The 20,507-nt window shown below is 41.9% G+C and overlaps 1 protein-coding gene across 1 annotated transcript in view; it reads right to left on the bottom strand.

Annotated features, from left to right (window-relative positions):
* LOC143282785 (intermembrane lipid transfer protein VPS13A-like) overlaps window positions 1-20,507 on the bottom strand; it is a 210,239-nt gene that overhangs the window by 40,993 nt on the left and 148,739 nt on the right. Inside the window, 13 exon segments of the mRNA XM_076588549.1 lie at window positions 504-673; window positions 1,173-1,278; window positions 5,846-5,981; window positions 6,607-6,740; window positions 7,236-7,361; window positions 9,178-9,330; window positions 9,706-9,816; window positions 11,382-11,465; window positions 13,314-13,532; window positions 15,130-15,219; window positions 16,602-16,736; window positions 18,381-18,495; window positions 20,157-20,350. Of these exon segments, the coding sequence (XP_076444664.1) occupies window positions 504-673; window positions 1,173-1,278; window positions 5,846-5,981; window positions 6,607-6,740; window positions 7,236-7,361; window positions 9,178-9,330; window positions 9,706-9,816; window positions 11,382-11,465; window positions 13,314-13,532; window positions 15,130-15,219; window positions 16,602-16,736; window positions 18,381-18,495; window positions 20,157-20,350 (1,773 nt within the window).

The raw sequence follows: 20,507 nt of genomic DNA, 5'->3' as shown, positions 1-20,507 counted from the left end.
AGGTGCCCCGATAAGCATGCCTTGCATAACTAATCCCTACATAAATAATGTGCCCTGCATAAGTGTACCCTGCAAAAGTGTGCCCATCATGAATATGTCCTGCATAAGTGTGCCCAGCATAAATGTGCACTGCTAAAGTGTGTGCCTTGCGTAAGTGTGTCCTACATGAATATGCCCTACACAAGTGTGCCCTGCATAAATGTACCCTGCATAAATGTGTTCTACAAAAGTGTGCCCTACATAAGACTGCCCTAAATAAATGTGCCCAACATAAATGTGCCCTCTACAGATTTGCCCTACATAAGTGTGCTTTGTGTAAATATGCCCTGCATAGATGTGCCCTGCGCAGATGTGCCCTATATAAATGTTCCCTAGATAAGACTGCCCTACAAAGACGTGCATTGCTCAAGCATGCCCCACATAAGACCCCTGTTGTCCTCTCATTAGTCACACACACACACACACACAATCTGCCTGACCCTTGCAGTCACCCAGACACCGACCCTGCGCACGGCTGAGGCGATCCTTTCGTCCTGTGTGAAGAGCAGGACTCGCTGCAGGCCGTCCAGGAAGGAGATCCAGTAGATGACCATCTTGTCAAAGCGAGTCTGACCCATCAAGGTCTTGTCCGACTTGTTTGGCAGCAGCCCGTCTATCTCGTCACCGCTCTCGTCTGTGTGTTGAACAGCGTCAGTTTGTGTGTGTTTGTTTTTGTACACAACACACTGCACACACCCACACCCGCTCACACACACACACACACTTTCACTTACTCGTACGCGTACACAGTAATACCCCCCCCCCTCTTCCCACTCGATTTTTTTCCTTCTCTCCTCTAATATCACTTACAGTGAAAAGACGTTAAACTAAAGAACGAACACACACACAAAATGCACACACACTCACACACAAATACACGTACACAACACACACAACTCCCCACACCCCTTCCCACACACACAAACACACACATGTACACACACACAACCCCCCCCCCCTGCCCCCCTCACACACACACACACAAACACACGCATGTACACAACACACAATATACAGACACACACACAGACACATACACACAACACACACACTCTCACACACACACTCCTAACACACACACACACACACACACACAAACACACACACATCGAACACACACATCGAACACACACCTTCCCCACCACTGCTCTCGCCTGATCCATCAGCAGCGTCAGTAAAGTCGATGGATGTGGACACTTTCAGGGACTGCACTTTCAACGGAACCCCCTCTGAGCCATCCTGCAAAACAAACTCTCACCAGTGTACACGACAAGTCAGTCCTGCCCCATTATCACCATCACAACAACAGAGAAGGCGAGTGCTGTCCCGACTATCTGGGCTATTTTGAGATCACTGTGATGGGCGCAATAGCCAAGTGGTTAAAGCGTTGGACTGTCAATCTGAGGGTCCCGGGTTCGAATCACGGTGACGGCGCCTGGTGGGTGAAGGGTGGAGATTTTTACGATCTCTCAGGTCAACATATGTGCAGACCTGCTAGTGCCTGAACCCCCTTCGTGTGTATATGCAAGCAGAAGATCAAATATGCACATTAAAGATCCCGTAATCCATATCAGCGTTCGGTGGGTTATGGAAACAAGAACATGCCCAGCATGCACACCCCCGAAAACGGAGGATGGCTGCCTACATGGCGGGGTAAAAACGGTCATACACGTAAAAGCCCACTCGTGTGCATACAAGTGAACATGGGAGTTGCAGCCTACGAATGAAGAAGAAGAAGAAGAGATCACTGTGGGGAGTGACTTGCCCAGGTTCTTCCATCCCTGCTGTCTCAGGGCCATAGGGGCTTTAGGACAGTCAACATGGGGAGGGGGGTGGGGGGATTGAAGGTTTCCAATAACCAATTCCAGATGTTAAAAAGTGCCCAATAACCCTTTCAAGATGTAAAAGTGCCCAACGACCATATCCAGATATATATATATATATATTTTATTATTATTTTTTATTTTTATTAACGTCTTATATGTTATTGATTCTTTTTAACTGAGTCATGTTTATGTTTTTTTGTTTAGTAATTGTCGTACTTTTTTTTTGCCGCACCTGCTGTAATTTCTCTTAATGAGATAATAAAGTTATTCTTATCTTCTTAAGTGCCCAACAACCCAGTCCAGATACAAGAGTACCCAACAACCACGTCTAGATATAAAAAAAAAAAAAAGCCCAATAACCATGTCCAGATAAAAAAATTTAAAAAAGCCCAACAACCCAGTCCAGATATGAAAGTGCCCAACAACCCAGTCCAGATATAAAAGTGCCCAATAATCACGTCCAGGTATGAAAGTGCCCAATCACTATTTCCAGATATAAAAGTGCCCAACAACCCAGTCCAGATATAAAAGTCCCCAATAACCCAGTCCAGATATAAAAGAGCCCAACAACCCAGTCCAGATATAAAAGTGTCCAATAACCCAGTCCAGATATAAAAGTGTCCAATAACCCAGTCCAGATATAAAAGTCCCCAATAACCACATCCAGATATAAAAGTGCCCAATAACCACGTCCAGATATAAAAGTGTCCAATAACCCAGCCCAGATATAAAAGTGCCCAATAAACATGTCCAGATATAAAAGTGCCCAACAACCCAGTCCAGATATAAAAGAGCCCAATAACCCAGTCCAGATATAAAAGTGCCCAATAACCCAGTCCAGATATAAAAGTGTCCAATAACCACATCCAGATATAAAAGTGTCCAATAACCCAGTCCAGATATAAAAGTGCCCAATAACCACATCCAGATATAAAAGTGCCCAATAACCCAGTCCAGATATGAAAGTGCCCAACAACCCAGTCCAGATATAAAAGTGCCCAATAATCACGTCCAGGTATGAAAGTGCCCAATCACTATTTCCAGATATAAAAGTGCCCAACAACCCAGTCCAGATATAAAAGTCCCCAATAACCACATCCAGATATAAAAGTGCCCAATAACCACGTCCAGATATAAAAGTGTCCAATAACCCAGCCCAGATATAAAAGTGCCCAATAAACATGTCCAGATATAAAAGTGCCCAACAACCCAGTCCAGATATAAAAGAGCCCAATAACCCAGTCCAGATATAAAAGTGTCCAATAACCCAGTCCAGATATAAAAGTGTCCAATAACCACATCCAGATATAAAAGTGTCCAATAACCCAGTCCAGATATAAAAGTGCCCAATAACCACATCCAGATAAAAAAGTGCCCAATAACCCAGTCCAGATATGAAAGTGCCCAACAACCCAGTCCAGATATAAAAGTGCCCAATAATCACGTCCAGGTATGAAAGTGCCCAATCACTATTTCCAGATATAAAAGTGCCCAACAACCCAGTCCAGATATAAAAGTCCCCAATAACCACATCCAGATATAAAAGTGCCCAATAACCACGTCCAGATATAAAAGTGTCCAATAACCCAGCCCAGATATAAAAGTGCCCAATAAACATGTCCAGATATAAAAGTGCCCAACAACCCAGTCCAGATATAAAAGAGCCCAATAACCCAGTCCAGATATAAAAGTGTCCAATAACCCAGTCCAGATATAAAAGTGTCCAATAACCACATCCAGATATAAAAGTGTCCAATAACCCAGCCCAGATATAAAAGTGCCCAATAACCATATCCAGATATAAAAGAGCCCAATAACCATGTCCAGATATAAAAGTGTCCAATAACCACCATGTCCAGATATAAAAGTCCCCAATAACCACGTTCAGATATAAAAGTGCCCAATAACCACGTCCAGATATAAAAGTGTCCAATAACCATGTCCAGATATAAAAGTCCCCAATAACCATGTTCAGATATAAAAGTGCCCAATAACCATGTCCAGATATAAAAGTCCCCAATAACCACGTTCAGATATAAAAGAGCCCAATAACCATGTCCAGATATAAAAGTCCCCAATAACCATGTTCAGATATAAAAGTGCCCAATAACCATGTCCAGATATAAAAGTCCCCAATAACCACGTTCAGATATAAAAGTGCCCAATAACCATGTCCAGATATAAAAGTGCCCAATAACCATGTCCAGATATAAAAGTCCCCAATAACCACGTTCAGATATAAAAGTGCCCAATAACCACGTTCAGATATAAAAGTGCCCAATAACCATGTCCAGATATAAAAGTGCCCAATAACCACGTTCAGATATAAAAGTGCCCAATAACCATGTCCAGATATAAAAGTGCCCAATAACCATGTCCAGATATAAAAGTCCCCAATAACCACGTCCAGATATAAAAGTGTCCAATAACCATGTCCAGATATAAAAGTCCCCAATAACCACGTTCAGATATAAAAGTGTCCAATAACCACGTTCAGATATAAAAGTGCCCAATAACCATGTCCAGATATAAAAGTCCCCAATAACCACGTCCAGATATAAAAGTGTCCAATAACCATGTCCAGATATAAAAGTCCCCAATAACCACGTTCAGATATAAAAGTGCCCAATAACGACATCCAGATATAAAAGTGCCCAATAACCACGTCCAGATATAAAAGAGCCCAACAACCCAGTCCAAATGTAAAAGTGCCCAACATCCCAGTCCAGATTTGAAAACGCCCAACAACCATGTCCAGATATTAAAATGCCCAGTAACTATGTCCAGATATTTCTTCTTCTTCTTCTTCTGCATTCATGGACTGTAACTCCCACATTCACTAGTATGTACATGAGTGGGCTTTTACATGTATGACTGCTTTTACCCCGCCATGTAGGCAGCCATACTCTGCTTTCGGGGCTATGCATGCTGGGTATGTTCTTGTTTCCATAACCCATCAAACGCTGACACGGATTCTAGATAGAAAAGTGCCCAATGTCCACGTCCAGAAACAGAAAGAAGAAAGCTGTAGTGTTGGAGTTCTCAATCAACTACAGGTGAACAGAGCACACCCCAGAGGCAGAGTGACAAAGGAAAAGGTGACACACATCAATGAGAAAATGGCATAAACAAAGACAATCAAAGAAAAGGGGAAAGTGGTAGCACAGAATTCCCAGGTGTAACTGCAGGTACTAGTTTAAAACTGAAGGAACCCCTGGCACTCCAACAAATGGATACTCCTCAACAAATAAAGTTCCTGATCTCAAGCAGGGAAATGATACAAAGAGAGTCTCTCTAATATTTGTCTTTTCCTGCATTTTCTCCTCCTGAGTTCTTATGTTTCCTTTTATTCTTGGTATTCTTACCAGCTTTTAGGTAAGCTCTTACCACCCCCCCCCCCTTCCCCCAACACCCCCAAGACCCCACCCTCAAAGTATCCAAAGTACCAAACACAGTGTCTGAAGAATCCCACAGAAGAAGATAGCAGAATGGTTAAGATGTTCATCTGCCAATACAGAGTCCACGAGGGTCTGGGTTTAAGTCCAGCTCTCACCCTTTCTCCCAAGTTCGACTGGAAAATCAAACTGAGCTTCTAGTCATTCGGATGAGACGATAAACCAAGGTTCTGTGTGCAGCACGCAACGCACTTAGTGCACTGAAAAAGAACCCATGACAATGAGAATGTTGTTCTCTGGCAATGTTTCTGCAGAAGGAATCCACTCCGGTAGGTACACACATATATATGCATGCACTTAAGGCCTAAGCGTGTTGGGTTATGCTGCTGGTCAGGCATCTGCCTGGCAGACGTGGTGTAGCTCGTATGGTTTGTCCGAATGCAGTGATGCCTCCTTGAGAGAATGAAACTGAAACTGAAACTCTCTGCATTCTTATCAGCGTTTCAGTAAGCTGTTTTGACCCCACCCCCCTAAAAATATCCAAAGAACAAACACAGTGTCGGGGGAATCCTGTGTGAGGAATACCTTGTTGATGAAGGCTGGGAAGCTGGGTTTCTTTCGCCCATACACGTTCCACATGATGGTGCGTTCTGCTGATGGTTCGTCCCAAGTGTACAGCACTCGCTGATTGGGCGACAGGAGGGTCACCTGACTCTGGTTTCTGACCAATAGAAGACAGGCTCTTTTTTTTCACTTTCAAAACTTGGAATAAAAAGAAAAGAAGTATTTCACAAAATCCAATCAATTTTTTTTTAGATGATTTTTTGACTAGCCCTTTCTCTGCCATTTACAAAACATGCTGTTGCTGCAGGAGATGGGAAATTTCCACGAGCAAATGTGATCTCTATTCGCTAAGGATAATCTGTCCTGGCACCTTTGTCTCCCCTCTCTTCTCCACTTGTGCCACTGCTGAAACTAGGCTGAACTCTGATGCATGCGCACATACACACACACACTCTCTCAAAATGTGCACAAACACGCACACACATACACACACACACACGCACACCACACACACAAACACCACATACAAACTCAAACACACACACACACACACACACACACACACACGCACAAATACACACGCACACACACATACACCTTCACTCACACACTCAATATCAAACACACACACACACAACACACACACAAATATCAAAAACACACAAACACAACAACATCCATCCGCACCCCACAAATCCACACACCCCGCCCCCCCCCCCCCACCCCCCAACTTCCCCAGCCGCTCCCTCCCACACCCACACCCCCACACCAGCAGCACCTACTTCTGATGGATCTTGATGAAGACGTCCTCGCACAGGTTCTCCACCCTGACGGGGGCGTCGCCATGGGAGTAGTCACTGAAGGTGATGGTGATGGGGCTGTCTACGCCCCCCGTCACCTCCACACACAACCCCGTCTGCACACCGCCACACCACCAGTGCAACCCTCCGTCCTCACACACACACACTCTCACCACTATTCCAAACTACATTGTAACTGCCCTGTATCCGGTTTGATTGAATGTTTTCAGGGGTGTTATAAAGCACAAGGAGCTTCAAGAATAGTGCACTAAAAAGATGTCTCAATAAATAAATAAATAAACAAATAAATTAAAAAAAATATCCTGTAAATGCTCCATCCCCCATTTGGGGTTGAAAACTATGCATATATATATATATATATATATATATATATATAGAGAGAGAGAGAGAGAGAGAGAGAGATAGATAGATAGATAGATAGATAGATAGATAGATATAATGGGCAAAACACCTTGTAAATGCCTATCCCCCAACTCTGAGGGGGGACAAAAAAAAGAAAAAAAAAAAAGAAACTTGACACTGATAATGTAATACAAAAAACAACACAACAACAACAACAACAACAAGAGGAAGACAGCACTACTACTCACCCCTCTGTCCATGCGGAGCACGGTGTTGTGGGTTTTTTTGAAGGGGAAGTGCTGAGACATGACGTTGCTCCCTTCGTACTTCAGGTACATGTTGAACGTCTCCGTCACCGGCCAGAATGGCTGACACTGAACAAACACACACACACACACACACACGCACACACACACACACCTCACTTGTTTCCACCTAACAGTTCGTTTGTTACCATTTATCAAAAAAGAGTGAGACAGAGAGAAATGAACTGAATTAAAAAAAAAAAAACTTTCTGAGGGTAATACAGTCGACATGACAATGTGGTTTTTTTTCATCCAGGCCTCCAACGGGAAACAGTAAAAATACAACAAGGGGGGAAATCATTACATCAATACAGCATGCACAGCATAATTATGGTTACATAAAACGGTAATCTGGCATTCACATCACTACACAGGTAGAGGAGGAGAGGAGAAAACTTAAGGGGGGATAGAGCGAGACAGAGTGAGAAAGAGAGAGAGCGGAGAGTGAGAGACTGAGAGAGAGAGCGAGAGAGAGAGAGAGAGAGAGCTGAGGTAGGGGAGAGAGACAGAGAGAGTGGGGAGAGAGACAGAGTAAGAGAGAGAGATATAGAGAGCTGAGATAGGGGAGAGAGAGAGAGAGAGACAGAGAAACAGAGACAGAGAGACAGAGAGAAGGCAGAAACAAAGACAATGATAGACAAGAGAGGCAAGGCCTTCAAGACTCACTTGTGATACACTTAAAAAAAAAAGTCCAAGCTTTTTATGTATTGAGTATAATTTCAAAATGTAATGTTTAAGATAAGAAAGATCAGTTTAAAGCAAATTAAGTCCCCTAGCATTAATTACAGAGTAATTTCCCTTTTTTACTATCTGCACCAAAACATTTGCAAAATAAATAAAACTTCCATGCTTAGCAAAAGAAGTTCCTGTTTGAACAAAAAATGATAATAATGACTGCTCTTGTTGTTGTGTCAGAATGAGAGGTTAAAGTGCCAAGTTTAGAGAATACATAAAATATAAACATAACAGTAAATGCAGTTTGCATATAATAAGGCTTCGTTTTTTTGTTTTTTTTTTGTGCCCATCCCAGAGGTGCAATATCGTTTTAAACAAGATGACTGGAAAGAACTGAATTTTTCCTATTCTTATGCCTAATTTGGTGTCAACTGACAAAGTATTTGCAGAGAAAATGTTAATGTTAAAGTTTACCACGGACACACAGACACACACACACACACACACACACAGACAACCGAACACCGGGTTAAAACATAGACTTACTTTGTTTACACAAGTGAGTCAAAAAGGGGAAAGTGGTAGCAGAGAATTTCCCGATATTTGGGGGCAGTATCTAAACTGAAAGACTAAGAGCCCCTGACATCCCAACAAACCCCACCGACACTGAACACAGACACTTGTTTTTCACTTCACAGTTTGTAACCATTTATCGCAACCAGTGAGAGCTAATGTTCATCACTTTTCAATTTGACAGAATGCTAAATACATTCATCAAAAGCTAGTAAGCACTCTCTATTATGCAACACTTTTTTCTTTGTCATAATTTCACTAAAAACTTTCATAAGTGTGTATCATTATAGAATGCAATTCAAATTCTCCAACATTATTGCTGGGAACAATAAAAACTCTGTTGAGACAAACAATAGTGTAATAAATTCAAAATGATGCAATACAACAGAATACAATGCAATGTGTGTGTGTGTTTAATGTAGGTGTGTGTGTGCATCTCTCTTTACCACTCTCACTGTCTACCCTCAACTCCACCCCCCCCCACCACCACCCCATACCCCACAACCAACACAAAATACCCCAAACCATCAAGTAAACAATCAGACAAGTCAGCTCCACACAGAGAGCAAACAGACAAAACCCACAAAAAAAAAAGCAAAAAAAAACAAAAACAAAAAAAAAAGCAAAAGAAACTCACGTCGCCCTTAGCAATGTCGAACCAGAGGTCAGCGTTGGGGTTCTCCTCCATGTACCTCAGCTTGCGGGAAGACTGGTTGATGACCAGGAAGAACGGCAGCACTGTGATGATCTTGGTCAGCCACAGCCGGGACATGTGGCTCTGCACCATGAACTGCAGGCAAAACACAGGGTTCCATGCTATCATGCAGTTTCAGTTTCAGTTTCACAAGGCGGCATCACTGCGTTCAGACAAATCCCTATACACTACACCACATCTGCTAGGCAGATGCCTGACAATCAATGCGCTTGTCACGCCTTGAGTGCATGCTTATATATTTATTGTGTACCTGCCTATCAGAGCGGATTTCTTTTTACGTAATTTTGCCAGAGGACAACACTCTGGTTGCCATGGGTTCTTTTTCATTACAGTCAATAATCACAACTAAAAAAGGGATTAACAAACACCATCATCACTATCAGTATCATCAACATTTCAGTTCCATGCATGCAAAAAACAAAAAAACAAAAAACAAAAAAAGAGTCGCACCATGTATTTCCGTCCCCTCTCCTTGTCGTGACAGACCACCACACCACTGCTGCCCACTGTATCCATGGAGAAGGACTGGGACCACCGCGAATCGTACACCCGCAGCTTGGCCTGCCAACAAGACAATGCAGAGAGGAAAATCAATCAGCTATATCTGTGAATATGTAAGAAGAAGCTGGAAAAACAATTATCTATGAGAGGAGTTGGGAAAACAATCAGCTATATCCGTGAATATGTAAGGAGGAGTTGGAAAAACAATTTGATACATCAGTGAATATGTAAGGAGAAGATGGAAAAATAATTAGCTATATCAGTGAATATGTAAGAAGTTGGAAAAACAATCAGCTATATCAGTGAATATGTAAGAAGTTGGAAAAACAATCAGCTATATCAGTGAATATGTAAGGAGGAGTTGGAAAAACAATTAGCTATATCAGTGAATATGTAAGGAGGAGTTGGAAAAACAATTAGCTATATCAGTAAATATGTAAGGAGGAGTTGGAAAAACAATTAGCTATATCAGTAAATATGTAAGGAGGAGTTGGAAAAACAATTAGCTATATCAGTAAATATGTAAGGAGGAGTTGGAAAAACAATTAGCTATATCAGTAAATATGTAAGGAGGAGCTGGAAAAAACAATCAGCTGAAACAGTGAATATGTAAGGAGAAGTTGGAAAAATAATCAGCTATATCAGTGAATATGTAAAAAGAATGGGGAGGTGAAAAAGAAAGCAAAATTACAGCCAACAGCTTTGGAAAAATCCAGAACTTTTCCAGGACTTAATTTTTTTTGGCTTGTGCCATTTTCCCAGCACTTTTTGAACCCTGGAAAAAGCCCTTCCACTTTCCCAAGACTTTCTGGAGGTCTGCAGGATATGTGGGAACCCTGGAATAAGTAAGATGGTACATAAATCATTTCTGTTGTTGTTGTTGTTGTTGTTTTTAAAATCTATGAGAAGTAAACAAAATGATTGTAAAAAAAAAACACAAACCATTCAAGATTTAATTCTGACACCCACCAGTTGATACTGGCGCTGTGGAAATGCAAGCAAGAGAAGGGAGTTTTGAAACATGACACAGACTCCAGTAGAAAGATAATTCATTCAATGAAAACAGCAGGCAGTTTCATCAAGCATTGGTTGTGAAAAAAAGGACCTGTCTTTCATTGGTCAGAAAGCAGAGTGTCGGGTGATCCTTCTGTTACCCAACTGGTGAGTGCTGTACACGTGGGAGGAGCCATCAGCACCATCATTCTGACAGTGAAAAAGTAACTCTCTGTATTGGCATTCAAGCCCATTATCAAAATAAATGACTTTTTATAACAGTCACCAATGTATCAATCACTCAAGCAACTCTGCTGTTCTGCATGTCCCGTAGTTTGATGAGAAAAATACTGACAGCAACTTCTCTTTTCAAAGAACAAAAATTCTTTCAACTGTACAAAATGATCTGTATAACTTGCTGTATTCTATTCAAACCATAGACCCTCTATGTACACACAAACACCATACATATATATCATTTCTTCTATATATTTTATTCACTAAACTTGTATTTGACAAACACACAGAAACATTCAAACTCACACACACATGCACCTAACACCAGTGTTTTGACACAATGCTTCCATGAAATTTATTCAGACCTGGAGGCAGTGTACATGTTTCTCCCATACCTTCTTGCGCTTGTTCTTCTTGTAGCGGAACAGAACAGGGTTGGAGCTGGCCCCACATTCCAGCACCACATCTGTTGTGGAGCCCTGCACATCATCACCATCCTCCTGATAAACATAACTACGATAACACACCCTATACAAGGCTTTCTGAAAGTTTAAGCTGTTGCACTCTTTGAAAAAAAAATCAAAAAGATGACATCATTTACAGGTGTAAACAGGAATTTGTGGGCTACAAAAATGTATTCTGCAAAGCTGCACAGACAGTATTCATTATACCATTGCATAAAGTATTGTTTTCTGTCATATCATATCCTATTCTCAGCTGTGATGGGAAGTAAGTACTCTTTACCTGAACCAAAGAGTGTAAATGTGCTGTCAATAACAAAATTCACAAGTTATCATCATATCACTCTGACAATCATAACTTCACAATACCATGCTGAATCATATCTCAACACGATCATTCTGTTATAATCAAATCTTCACAATATCATGATGTTACAACTGAATCATATCTCCATAACATATCATGCCATTAAAACTGAGTCATATCTCCAAATGATCATGCTATCATAAAAGAAAAAGTTCCAAACGATCGTGGCATTATGACTGTATGTCTCCACAAGACCATGGATTATATAACTGAATCATATTTCCACAAGATCATCCGTTGTGCCTGTGTATCTCCAAAAGACTGTAATTAAAAACTGAATCATGCCCCCCCCCCCACCCCCACCCCCACAAGATCAAGCCATTATTACAGAATCATATCTTATCCGTATATATTATAGAATATGTAATATTCCTGATATGTTGACAACACTAAGCCGCAGTGACTATCCTGTCACCAAAGTAACACTGCATGCTGCCCATCACACTCTGTTATGATAAGATGATGATATGATATGGATACTTATATAGCGCCTATCCTCGGTCAGCGACCTAGCTGTAAGCACTTTAAAAACACGGGGTCATTTGCACAACAGGCTTCCTACCTGGGTAGAACTGACTGACAGCTGCCATAAGTGCTCATGATTCATTTCTGGTGTCATTCTTGAGTTTCAGTCAAGCGCACATACACACTCATACTGACGTAAAATGTCTGACCCTTTCATTTACTTATCCCAGCCATACTCCATTTCCGGGGGTGTGCATGCCGGGTATGTTCTTGTTTCCATAACACACCAAACACTGACATGGATTATAGGATCTTTAACATGCATGCTTGATCTTCTGTGTGCGTACACACACGGAGGGGGTTCCGGCACAAGCAGGTCTGCACATTATGTTGACCTGGGAGATCAGAAAAATCTCCACCCTTTACCCACCAGGTGCTGTTACCGAGATTCGAACCCAGGACCCTCAAGTTGAAAGTCCAATGCTTAAGTATCTCAGCTAATGCACATAATATTTCCTAAATGTTCCCAACACTATGACCATCCTGTCTCCAGAATCAGACTGCATGCTGCCCATCACACTGTGTCCCCTACCCTCTGTGTTTGTGTGTGTGTGTGTGTGTGTGTGTGTGTGTGTGTGTGTGTGTGTGTGTGTGATTTATTTTGGGTTTTCTTTGGGGTTATTTTCTTTTCCCGCATTTTATTTCATATCATTATCTATCTGTTAGTTTTTCCTTTCCCACATTTCATACTATTTCATTATCTACATGCTTATTTTTTTATGATATCCATTTCTTTATCTATTCATTTATGTATTCATTGATTTAATGATGCATCAATTAATTCATTTATGCTTTTTTTTTTTTTTTGCTTTTTTTTTTCCTCGAGGCCTGACTAAGTGTGTTGGGTTACGCTATTGGTCAGGCATCTGCTTAGCAGATGTGGTGTAGCATATAATGGTATTCGTTCGAATGCAGTGACGCCTCCTTGAGTAACTGAACTGAACTCAACTGAGCTGAGCTGAGCTGTCCCCTACCCTGAGTTGCAGAGGCAGCTGAGTCTTGTTGACCACCCAGTAAGGGGTGTAGATGTGCAGGTCCATCCCACAGCTGCTGTCCGCGTGGATGCTCAGGCTGAAGTGTTTGTTCACGTGGTCCGCATCGATCTCTGTCTCCATGGCTATGGCCTTGAACTCTTCCAGGTCAGGGGACACCTCCAGGGTCCCCGACCAATCACAGCCCAGGTAGTCTGTCAGCTGAAAATCAATTTGTCATCAGCACGGTAACAGTATCCTGAAAGGATCTGAGCTTTGTACTCTTTTTGTCACAACATCTTTCTCTGTGTGAAATTCGGGCTGCTCTCCCCAAGGAGAGTGCATCGTTACACTGAGAGCATCACCCGATTTTGCATGCAATTTTATTTGCTTATCTATCGAAGTGAATTTTGCCACAGAATTTTGCCAGAGGCAACTCTTTTGTTGCTGTGGGTTCTTTAATGTGCGAAAAATACATGCTGCACATGGGACCTCATAAATGACTAGCAACCAGACCACTATTCAAGGTTTAGTGGAGGGTGTGGCGGGGGGGAGGGGGGGGGGGGGGGGGGGGGAGAAAATATGGTGGCTGTTGGTTTCGAACCAGTGCACTCATTCTCTTGCTTCCTAGGCAGATGCGTAATGACTAAGCCAACACTCTAAGATCCATACCGAAGCACATTTAGAGAGATAAATGCTGTTCCCCTCACAGACTCCCCTCCAAGTAGGTATCAGAACTGGGATATCTTTGAAACAAAAACCTAGAGCAGCTCATCAGTAATCACACTAACAAATGTATAAACCATTTTGTTCCTGTAAAGCTTTCTGGATGAGTGTTTGTTGTATTTTGTATTTGTATTTCTTTTTATCACTACAGATTTCTCTGCATGAAATTCGGGCTGCTCTCCCCAGGGAGAGCGCGTCGCTACACAACAGTGCCACCCATTTTTTTATATTTTTTCCTGCGTGCAGTTTTATTGATCTTTTCCTATTGTGAGTAGAGGAATGATCCTCAAATATCTGCCGGAGATAATCAATGCAAGACAGACAGAGAAGGAAACAAAGAAAAAAAAGATAAAAGTAAAGAGAAACAGACAAACAAAGAATGGGAGACAGAGAGAGAGAGGGAGAGAGGGAGAGAGAGAGGGAGAGAGAGAGAGAAAGAGAGAGAGAGAGAGAGAGAGAGAGAGAAGCAAAAAAAGAAAGAAAGAAAATGACACACAATACAAATGAAACAGACAGACAAAGGAAGATAACGACAGACAGCCTGAGAAAGAAAGAGAGAAAGAAGAATGAGAAGAAAAAAATTTTAACATAAAAGATGACACACAATACAAAGTGAAACAGAAACTAGGGCTGAGAAAAGAAGAGAAAGAGAGACAGACAGCAAAACAAAGAGAAAAAAAATAAAGAAAACGACACACAACACAAACGAAACACAGTACAAGAAACCCACAGAAAACTGCATAAAGAGAGAAAGAAGAAGAAAAAAAAAAAAGAAATAAAGAAAACGACACACAACACAAATGAAACACAGTACAAAAAACCCACAGAAAACTGCAGAAAGAAAGAAAAAAAAGAAAAAAAAAAAAAGAAATAAAGAAAACGACACACAACACAAATGAAACACAGAACAAGAAACCCACAGAAAACTACAGAAAGAGAGAAAGAAGAAGAAAAAATAATTAAAGAAATAAAGAAAACGACACACAGCACAACACAAATGAAAACACAGCACAAGGGACCCACAGAAAACGGCAGAACAAAGAAAACGACACACAACACAACACAAATGAAACACAAGTACAAGGGAACCCACCGAAAACTGCAGCTTGAAAGAGTTGTGGATGTCCACGGTGTACAGAGGGGTGCTCTCTCCATGGGTCAGACTGCTGGACATGCTGGTACCCTGCGGCACATACACAACAACAACAGCAATGATAAGCTCATACGAAAAGCTCTCGCTCTGAACCAAACAATTCTTCCTCTTCTTCTTCTTCGTTCGTGGGCTGCAACTCCCATGTTCATTTGTATGTACACTCTTCTTTTTCTTCTTCGTTCGTGGGCTGCAAATCCCATGTTCACTTGTATGTACACTCTTCTTCTTCTGCGTTCGTGGGCTGCAAATCCCATGTTCACTTATGTACATGAGTGGGCTTTTACATGTAGGACCGTTTTTACCCCTGCCATGTCGGCAGCCATACTCTGGGGTGTGCATGCTGGCTATGTTCTTGTTTCCTTCACCTTCACCTATCCCGTAGTCTTGTGGACCATTGGGGCGCCACAGGTGATCTGGCAACCAGCATCCTGCAATCCTCTCGGTTTTCTGACCTCCTGATTGTATCGCTCAACCTCAAGCCCGTCCATTCTGGGATGTTGTCCTCCCATCTCTTCCTCTGTCTGCCTCTCCTTCTCCCTCCTTGCACTGTGCCCTGCAGGAATGTCTTGGCAAGCCCTGATGATCTCATGACATGGCCATACCATTTGAGCTTGCGTCTCTTGACCAAGGTCAACAGGTCTTGTTTCCATAACCCACAAAAACACTGACATGGACTGTTTATTTATTTATTCATTTTTATTTTTTCTACATTTTATTTCTTTATTTGCTTACTTCTATTTATTCTATTTCTATTCCCATTCTTATTTTTCATTTCATTTATTCTTTAATGTAATAATCTATTCATTTATTCGTTTATGTATCTTTTTTTTTCTCCCCTCAAGGTCTGACTAATCGCGTTGGGTTATGCTGCTGCGTAACAGATGTGGTGTAGCGTACATGAATTTGTCCGAACACAGTGACACTTGAGTAACTGAAACTGAAGTGAAGTGTGAAGTTGCTATATATATATATATATATATATATATATATATATATATATATATATATATGTGTGTGTGTGTGTGTGTGTGTGTGTGTGTGTGTATATGTATGGTTGTTGATGTTTATACAATTCATGGATTCACACCACACATCGAAAGTGTTACAAAATGCCCTTTTTGGTATCTTCCTCCAATCAAAAATGGGGTTCTTTTCTTTTTTTTTTTTTTTGTCATGTCGTTTTTCTTCAACACCCTTCTTCTTCTTTTTTTCCTTCTCATCATTATCATCGTTTAAACTTCTCTCTGTTCTTTTTGTTTGTGTGCTGTTGTTGTTTTTTCCTTTACAAACTGTTGTTATATTAAGTATGTATGTAACTGGGGTTTTTTGGGGTTGTTTTTTTTGTTAATTTAAAAGAAGATGTGAAAAAAAACACCCCAATCACATAAAAAAGTGTGAAGGTGCTCTCTGACCTGTAAGGAGAACTGCAGATCGTAGGGCAGGTAGTTGTGGAGGGTGACCGGGGGGTGCAGGGAGATGGTGTAGTAGGGCAGAGTCTTGGGGATCACCTGGGGAGGGTGCAGCTTCTCCCCCTCCTTGCATAGTACCTGGCACAGGTCAGGTGACATCATCGTCACAGGTGAGAGCAGCAGCAGCAACGCAGAGGTACACATCAGAGTAATTACATTCATAGTAATGATAATAACAATAACAACACCAACAACAATAAAAAGTCATAGCAATAATAGTAAGGAGGAGGAGGAGGAGGAGAACAACAACAAGGAGGAGGAGAAGGAGAAGAAGATGAAGAAAAAGAAGGAGAACAAGAAAAAGGAGGAGGAGGAGAAGAAGGAGGAGGAGAAGAAGATGAAGAAAAAGGAGAAGGAGGAGGAGGAGGAGAAGGAGGAGGAGGAGGAGAAGAAGAAGACGAAGAAAAAGGAGAAGGAGAAGAAGACAAAGAAAAAGAAGGAGAAGGAGGAGGAGAAGAAGGAGAAGGAAGAGGAGAAGAAGAAGAAGAAGAAGAAGAAGAAGAAGAAGAAGGTGTGGGAGGACGAGAAGAAGAAGAAAAAGAAGGTGTGGGAGGAGAAGAAGAAGAAAAAGAAGAAGGTGTGGGAGGAGAAGAAGAAGAAAAAGAAGAAGGTGTGGGAGGAGAAGAAGAAGAAGGTGTGGGAGGAGAAGAAGAAGAAGAAGCAGGAGGAGCAGAAGAAGGAGGAGGAAGAGGAGAAGAAGATAAAGAAAAAGAAGAAGGAGAAGAAGATGAAGAAAAAGAAGGAGAAGGAGGAAGAGAAGAAAAAGAAGGAGGAGGGGGAGGAGCAGAAGAAGAACAACAACAATAACTACAACAACAAAACAATAATCATAATAATAATAATCATAGTTTTAACAACAATGATGATAATGATAATAATAATAGTAATAACATTGATAATACTAACTGGTAACAGTAATTTTTTTTTATTAATAAGAAGAAAAAGAAGAGGATGAAAACTGTACTGATATTCGAAAAACTCTTCATGGACATGTAAGCAATGAGTTGATATCAAGAAACAGAAGAAGACATTTAAAATCAACACCATTGTTTCAGGTGCAAGCACACACACACACACACACACACACACACACACACACACACACACACACTCACCCATTTCACTTCCCTGCAATAACAGCAACTTTGAGCGAGGGCCATGCCATGTTTATGGGAACAATGCCAGAGCCCAGAGTTTACAAAATTAATGAGCAATGCGTTTTATAAACATTTTCCCTCCTCCCCAAGTTCCTTATTTGTCTCCTACGAACAGATCAATCCTCTGACCTGCTGTTCTACTCATATGTGACCGTTAACTGAGTAACAGAGGATGAAAACAAAAGTAGGACATAAATTCTTTGAATCAATGAAGACTTCATAAAGTTGTTGCTTTTTAAATCTTAAAAGGAAATTTTCTATCTAAAATTACATTTATATAACATACTTACCATGACCCAACTAGTGCAGACTCTGACAGGAGTCTGACATTCCTGTCCTGTGCAAACTACTATCCGCCTATGCGGAGAAAACGAAAGTACTACGGCCGATAACCTCCCGGAAGTAGGTAACCTCCCCTTAGTTCCCCTGGCTAGCGCCCTCTTTTGACGAAAAAACCTTTACACACAGAACTGACAAAAAGAGAAAGAGAGAAAGCAGTGAAAGAAAGAGACAGGTCTGTGAGTGGTTTACCAGTCTGAACAGAAAAAGGAATGGAGGTGCTCACCTGAAAGTTGAAAGACTTTTTTTCTTCCTGAGTAGAGAGGCAGAGGAAGTGCTTGGATTTCTCCTTGCCTTGGAGCATCTCTTGCCACCACACTGCGTTGTAGGTCACTTCGTAGCTGTACGCATGGCACACACACACACATGCATGAAGACACGCACTCACACACACACACACACAACACACACACACATACACCACACACACACCACAAACACACACAACACACAGAGACACACACACACACACACACCACACACACACCACACACAACACACAGAGACACACACACACACACACACACAAACACATTCAGCAGCCAACGCATCCCCAAAGCACCACCACCAACTCACTCACCCCAACCCCACACCTCCAGCCCCCAACGCCCCCCCTCAAAACCACTGAAACAACATACAGTTTTCAGTTTCAGTTTCAATTTCTCAAGAAGGCGTCACTGTGTTTGGACAAGTCCATATACACGCAACACCACATCTGCCAGGCTGATGCCTGACCAGCAGCAGAGCCCAACACGCTTTGTCAGGCCTTGAATGCATGCTTATATATATATCTGTGTACCTATCAGAGCGGATTTGCCTGACCAGCAGCAGAGCCCAACACGCTTTGTCAGGCTTTGAATGCATGCTTATATATATATACCTGTGTACTTATCAGAGTGGATTTGCCTGACCAGCAGCAGAGCCCAACACGCTTTGTCAGGCCTTGAATGCATGCTTATATATATATCTGTGTACCTATCAGAGTGGATTTCCTCTGCATAATTTTGCCAGAGGACAACACTCTTGTTGCCATGGGGTTTAACTCACTCAGTACGGCCAGTCCTCTCTTCTCCTCTACACAGACCCCTCAGATGTACAGTGGGTGTCTCAATGACCCAACCTTTAGCTTCCGTCATCAGAATTGTGGTATTCTTTGTCAACATTCACCTCTTCAGTGTAAGAGCCTTCCGCTGGTAATATTTTGATGTTGGTTATTGGGGTAAAACGCTGTTAACGTCGTCTCTTTCGCCGTTTGCATGGAGAGAGTTAATTTTTCAGCTTGCCAAGTGCATGCTGCACACATGACCTTGGTTTATCATCTCATCCGAACAACTAGACGCTCAGTTTGATTTTCCAGTCAAACGTGGGGGTAAAGGGTGAGAGCGGGATATGAACCCACACTCTCACGGACTCTCTGTATTGGCACCTGAGCGTACTAACCATTCTGCCACCTTCCTCCAGGACAGAAAGTGGTGGCGCTGCACTCAGTGGCAACACAGTGCTTTAGCAGGCTCGTGTTTTTAGCGTATTTTTTTTAGTTTTACCTGTTCACTGTCTTAATGTGTGTGTGTGTGTGTGTGTGTGTGTGTGTGTGTCTGCGTGCGTTTTACATATATATATATATATATATATATATATACGATTTATTTGTCGGATGCTTTTATTTGCTTACATTGTTATACAATACCTTGTTGTCTTCATGTGTGTGTGTGTGTGTATTTGTGCATGGGTGGTTTTTAAACGTATGTAATTTATGTGTTTTTTTCATTATTGTGCAATACTTAATTGTCTTACCACACACGCATGTGTGTAGGTGTGTGTGTTGTTTTAGTCAATTGTCAGCTACTGTGAGTTCTTATTTGACTTGTTTTGATGTCTTTTACGGTGCACATGTTCATTTTTTGTTGGTGTTTACAATGGGCCTGTCATTGCAGGCGTTAGTTTCCATGTGGTTCAATAAAGCGTTTTTGAATCGACACACAGCAGACGACAGGTCACTCACTCCAGATCTGCAGGCTTCAGGTAGAGTGGGCAGTGGAAGGCGACAAAGAGGGGCAGGCAGTAGGAGTCGTGGGGGTTGACCGTGGCCAGTTTGGAGAACTCCTGGTTGCCCGCCAGGTGCTGCGTGTAGCGGAAGCGTTTCAGGTCCTCCGTCTTGCCGTACACGTTCACCGCCATTGTCATGTTGTTCACCAGCTGTTTAAAGTGTGTACATGCAGACACCAGGTCACAGACACTAGAAGGCGTGGACACTTCATGATTAAAAAAAGTAACACTTTCACTGCCATCATCATGCTGTGCACGTGCAGAAACTTGGACAGGCACTTGAAGGCAAGGTCATTTCATGATTTAA

This window comes from Babylonia areolata, chromosome 6, assembly GCF_041734735.1.
Source record: "Babylonia areolata isolate BAREFJ2019XMU chromosome 6, ASM4173473v1, whole genome shotgun sequence".
NCBI lineage: Eukaryota > Metazoa > Mollusca > Gastropoda > Neogastropoda > Buccinidae > Babylonia > Babylonia areolata.
This window is presented reverse-complemented; position numbering and strand designations above follow the sequence as displayed.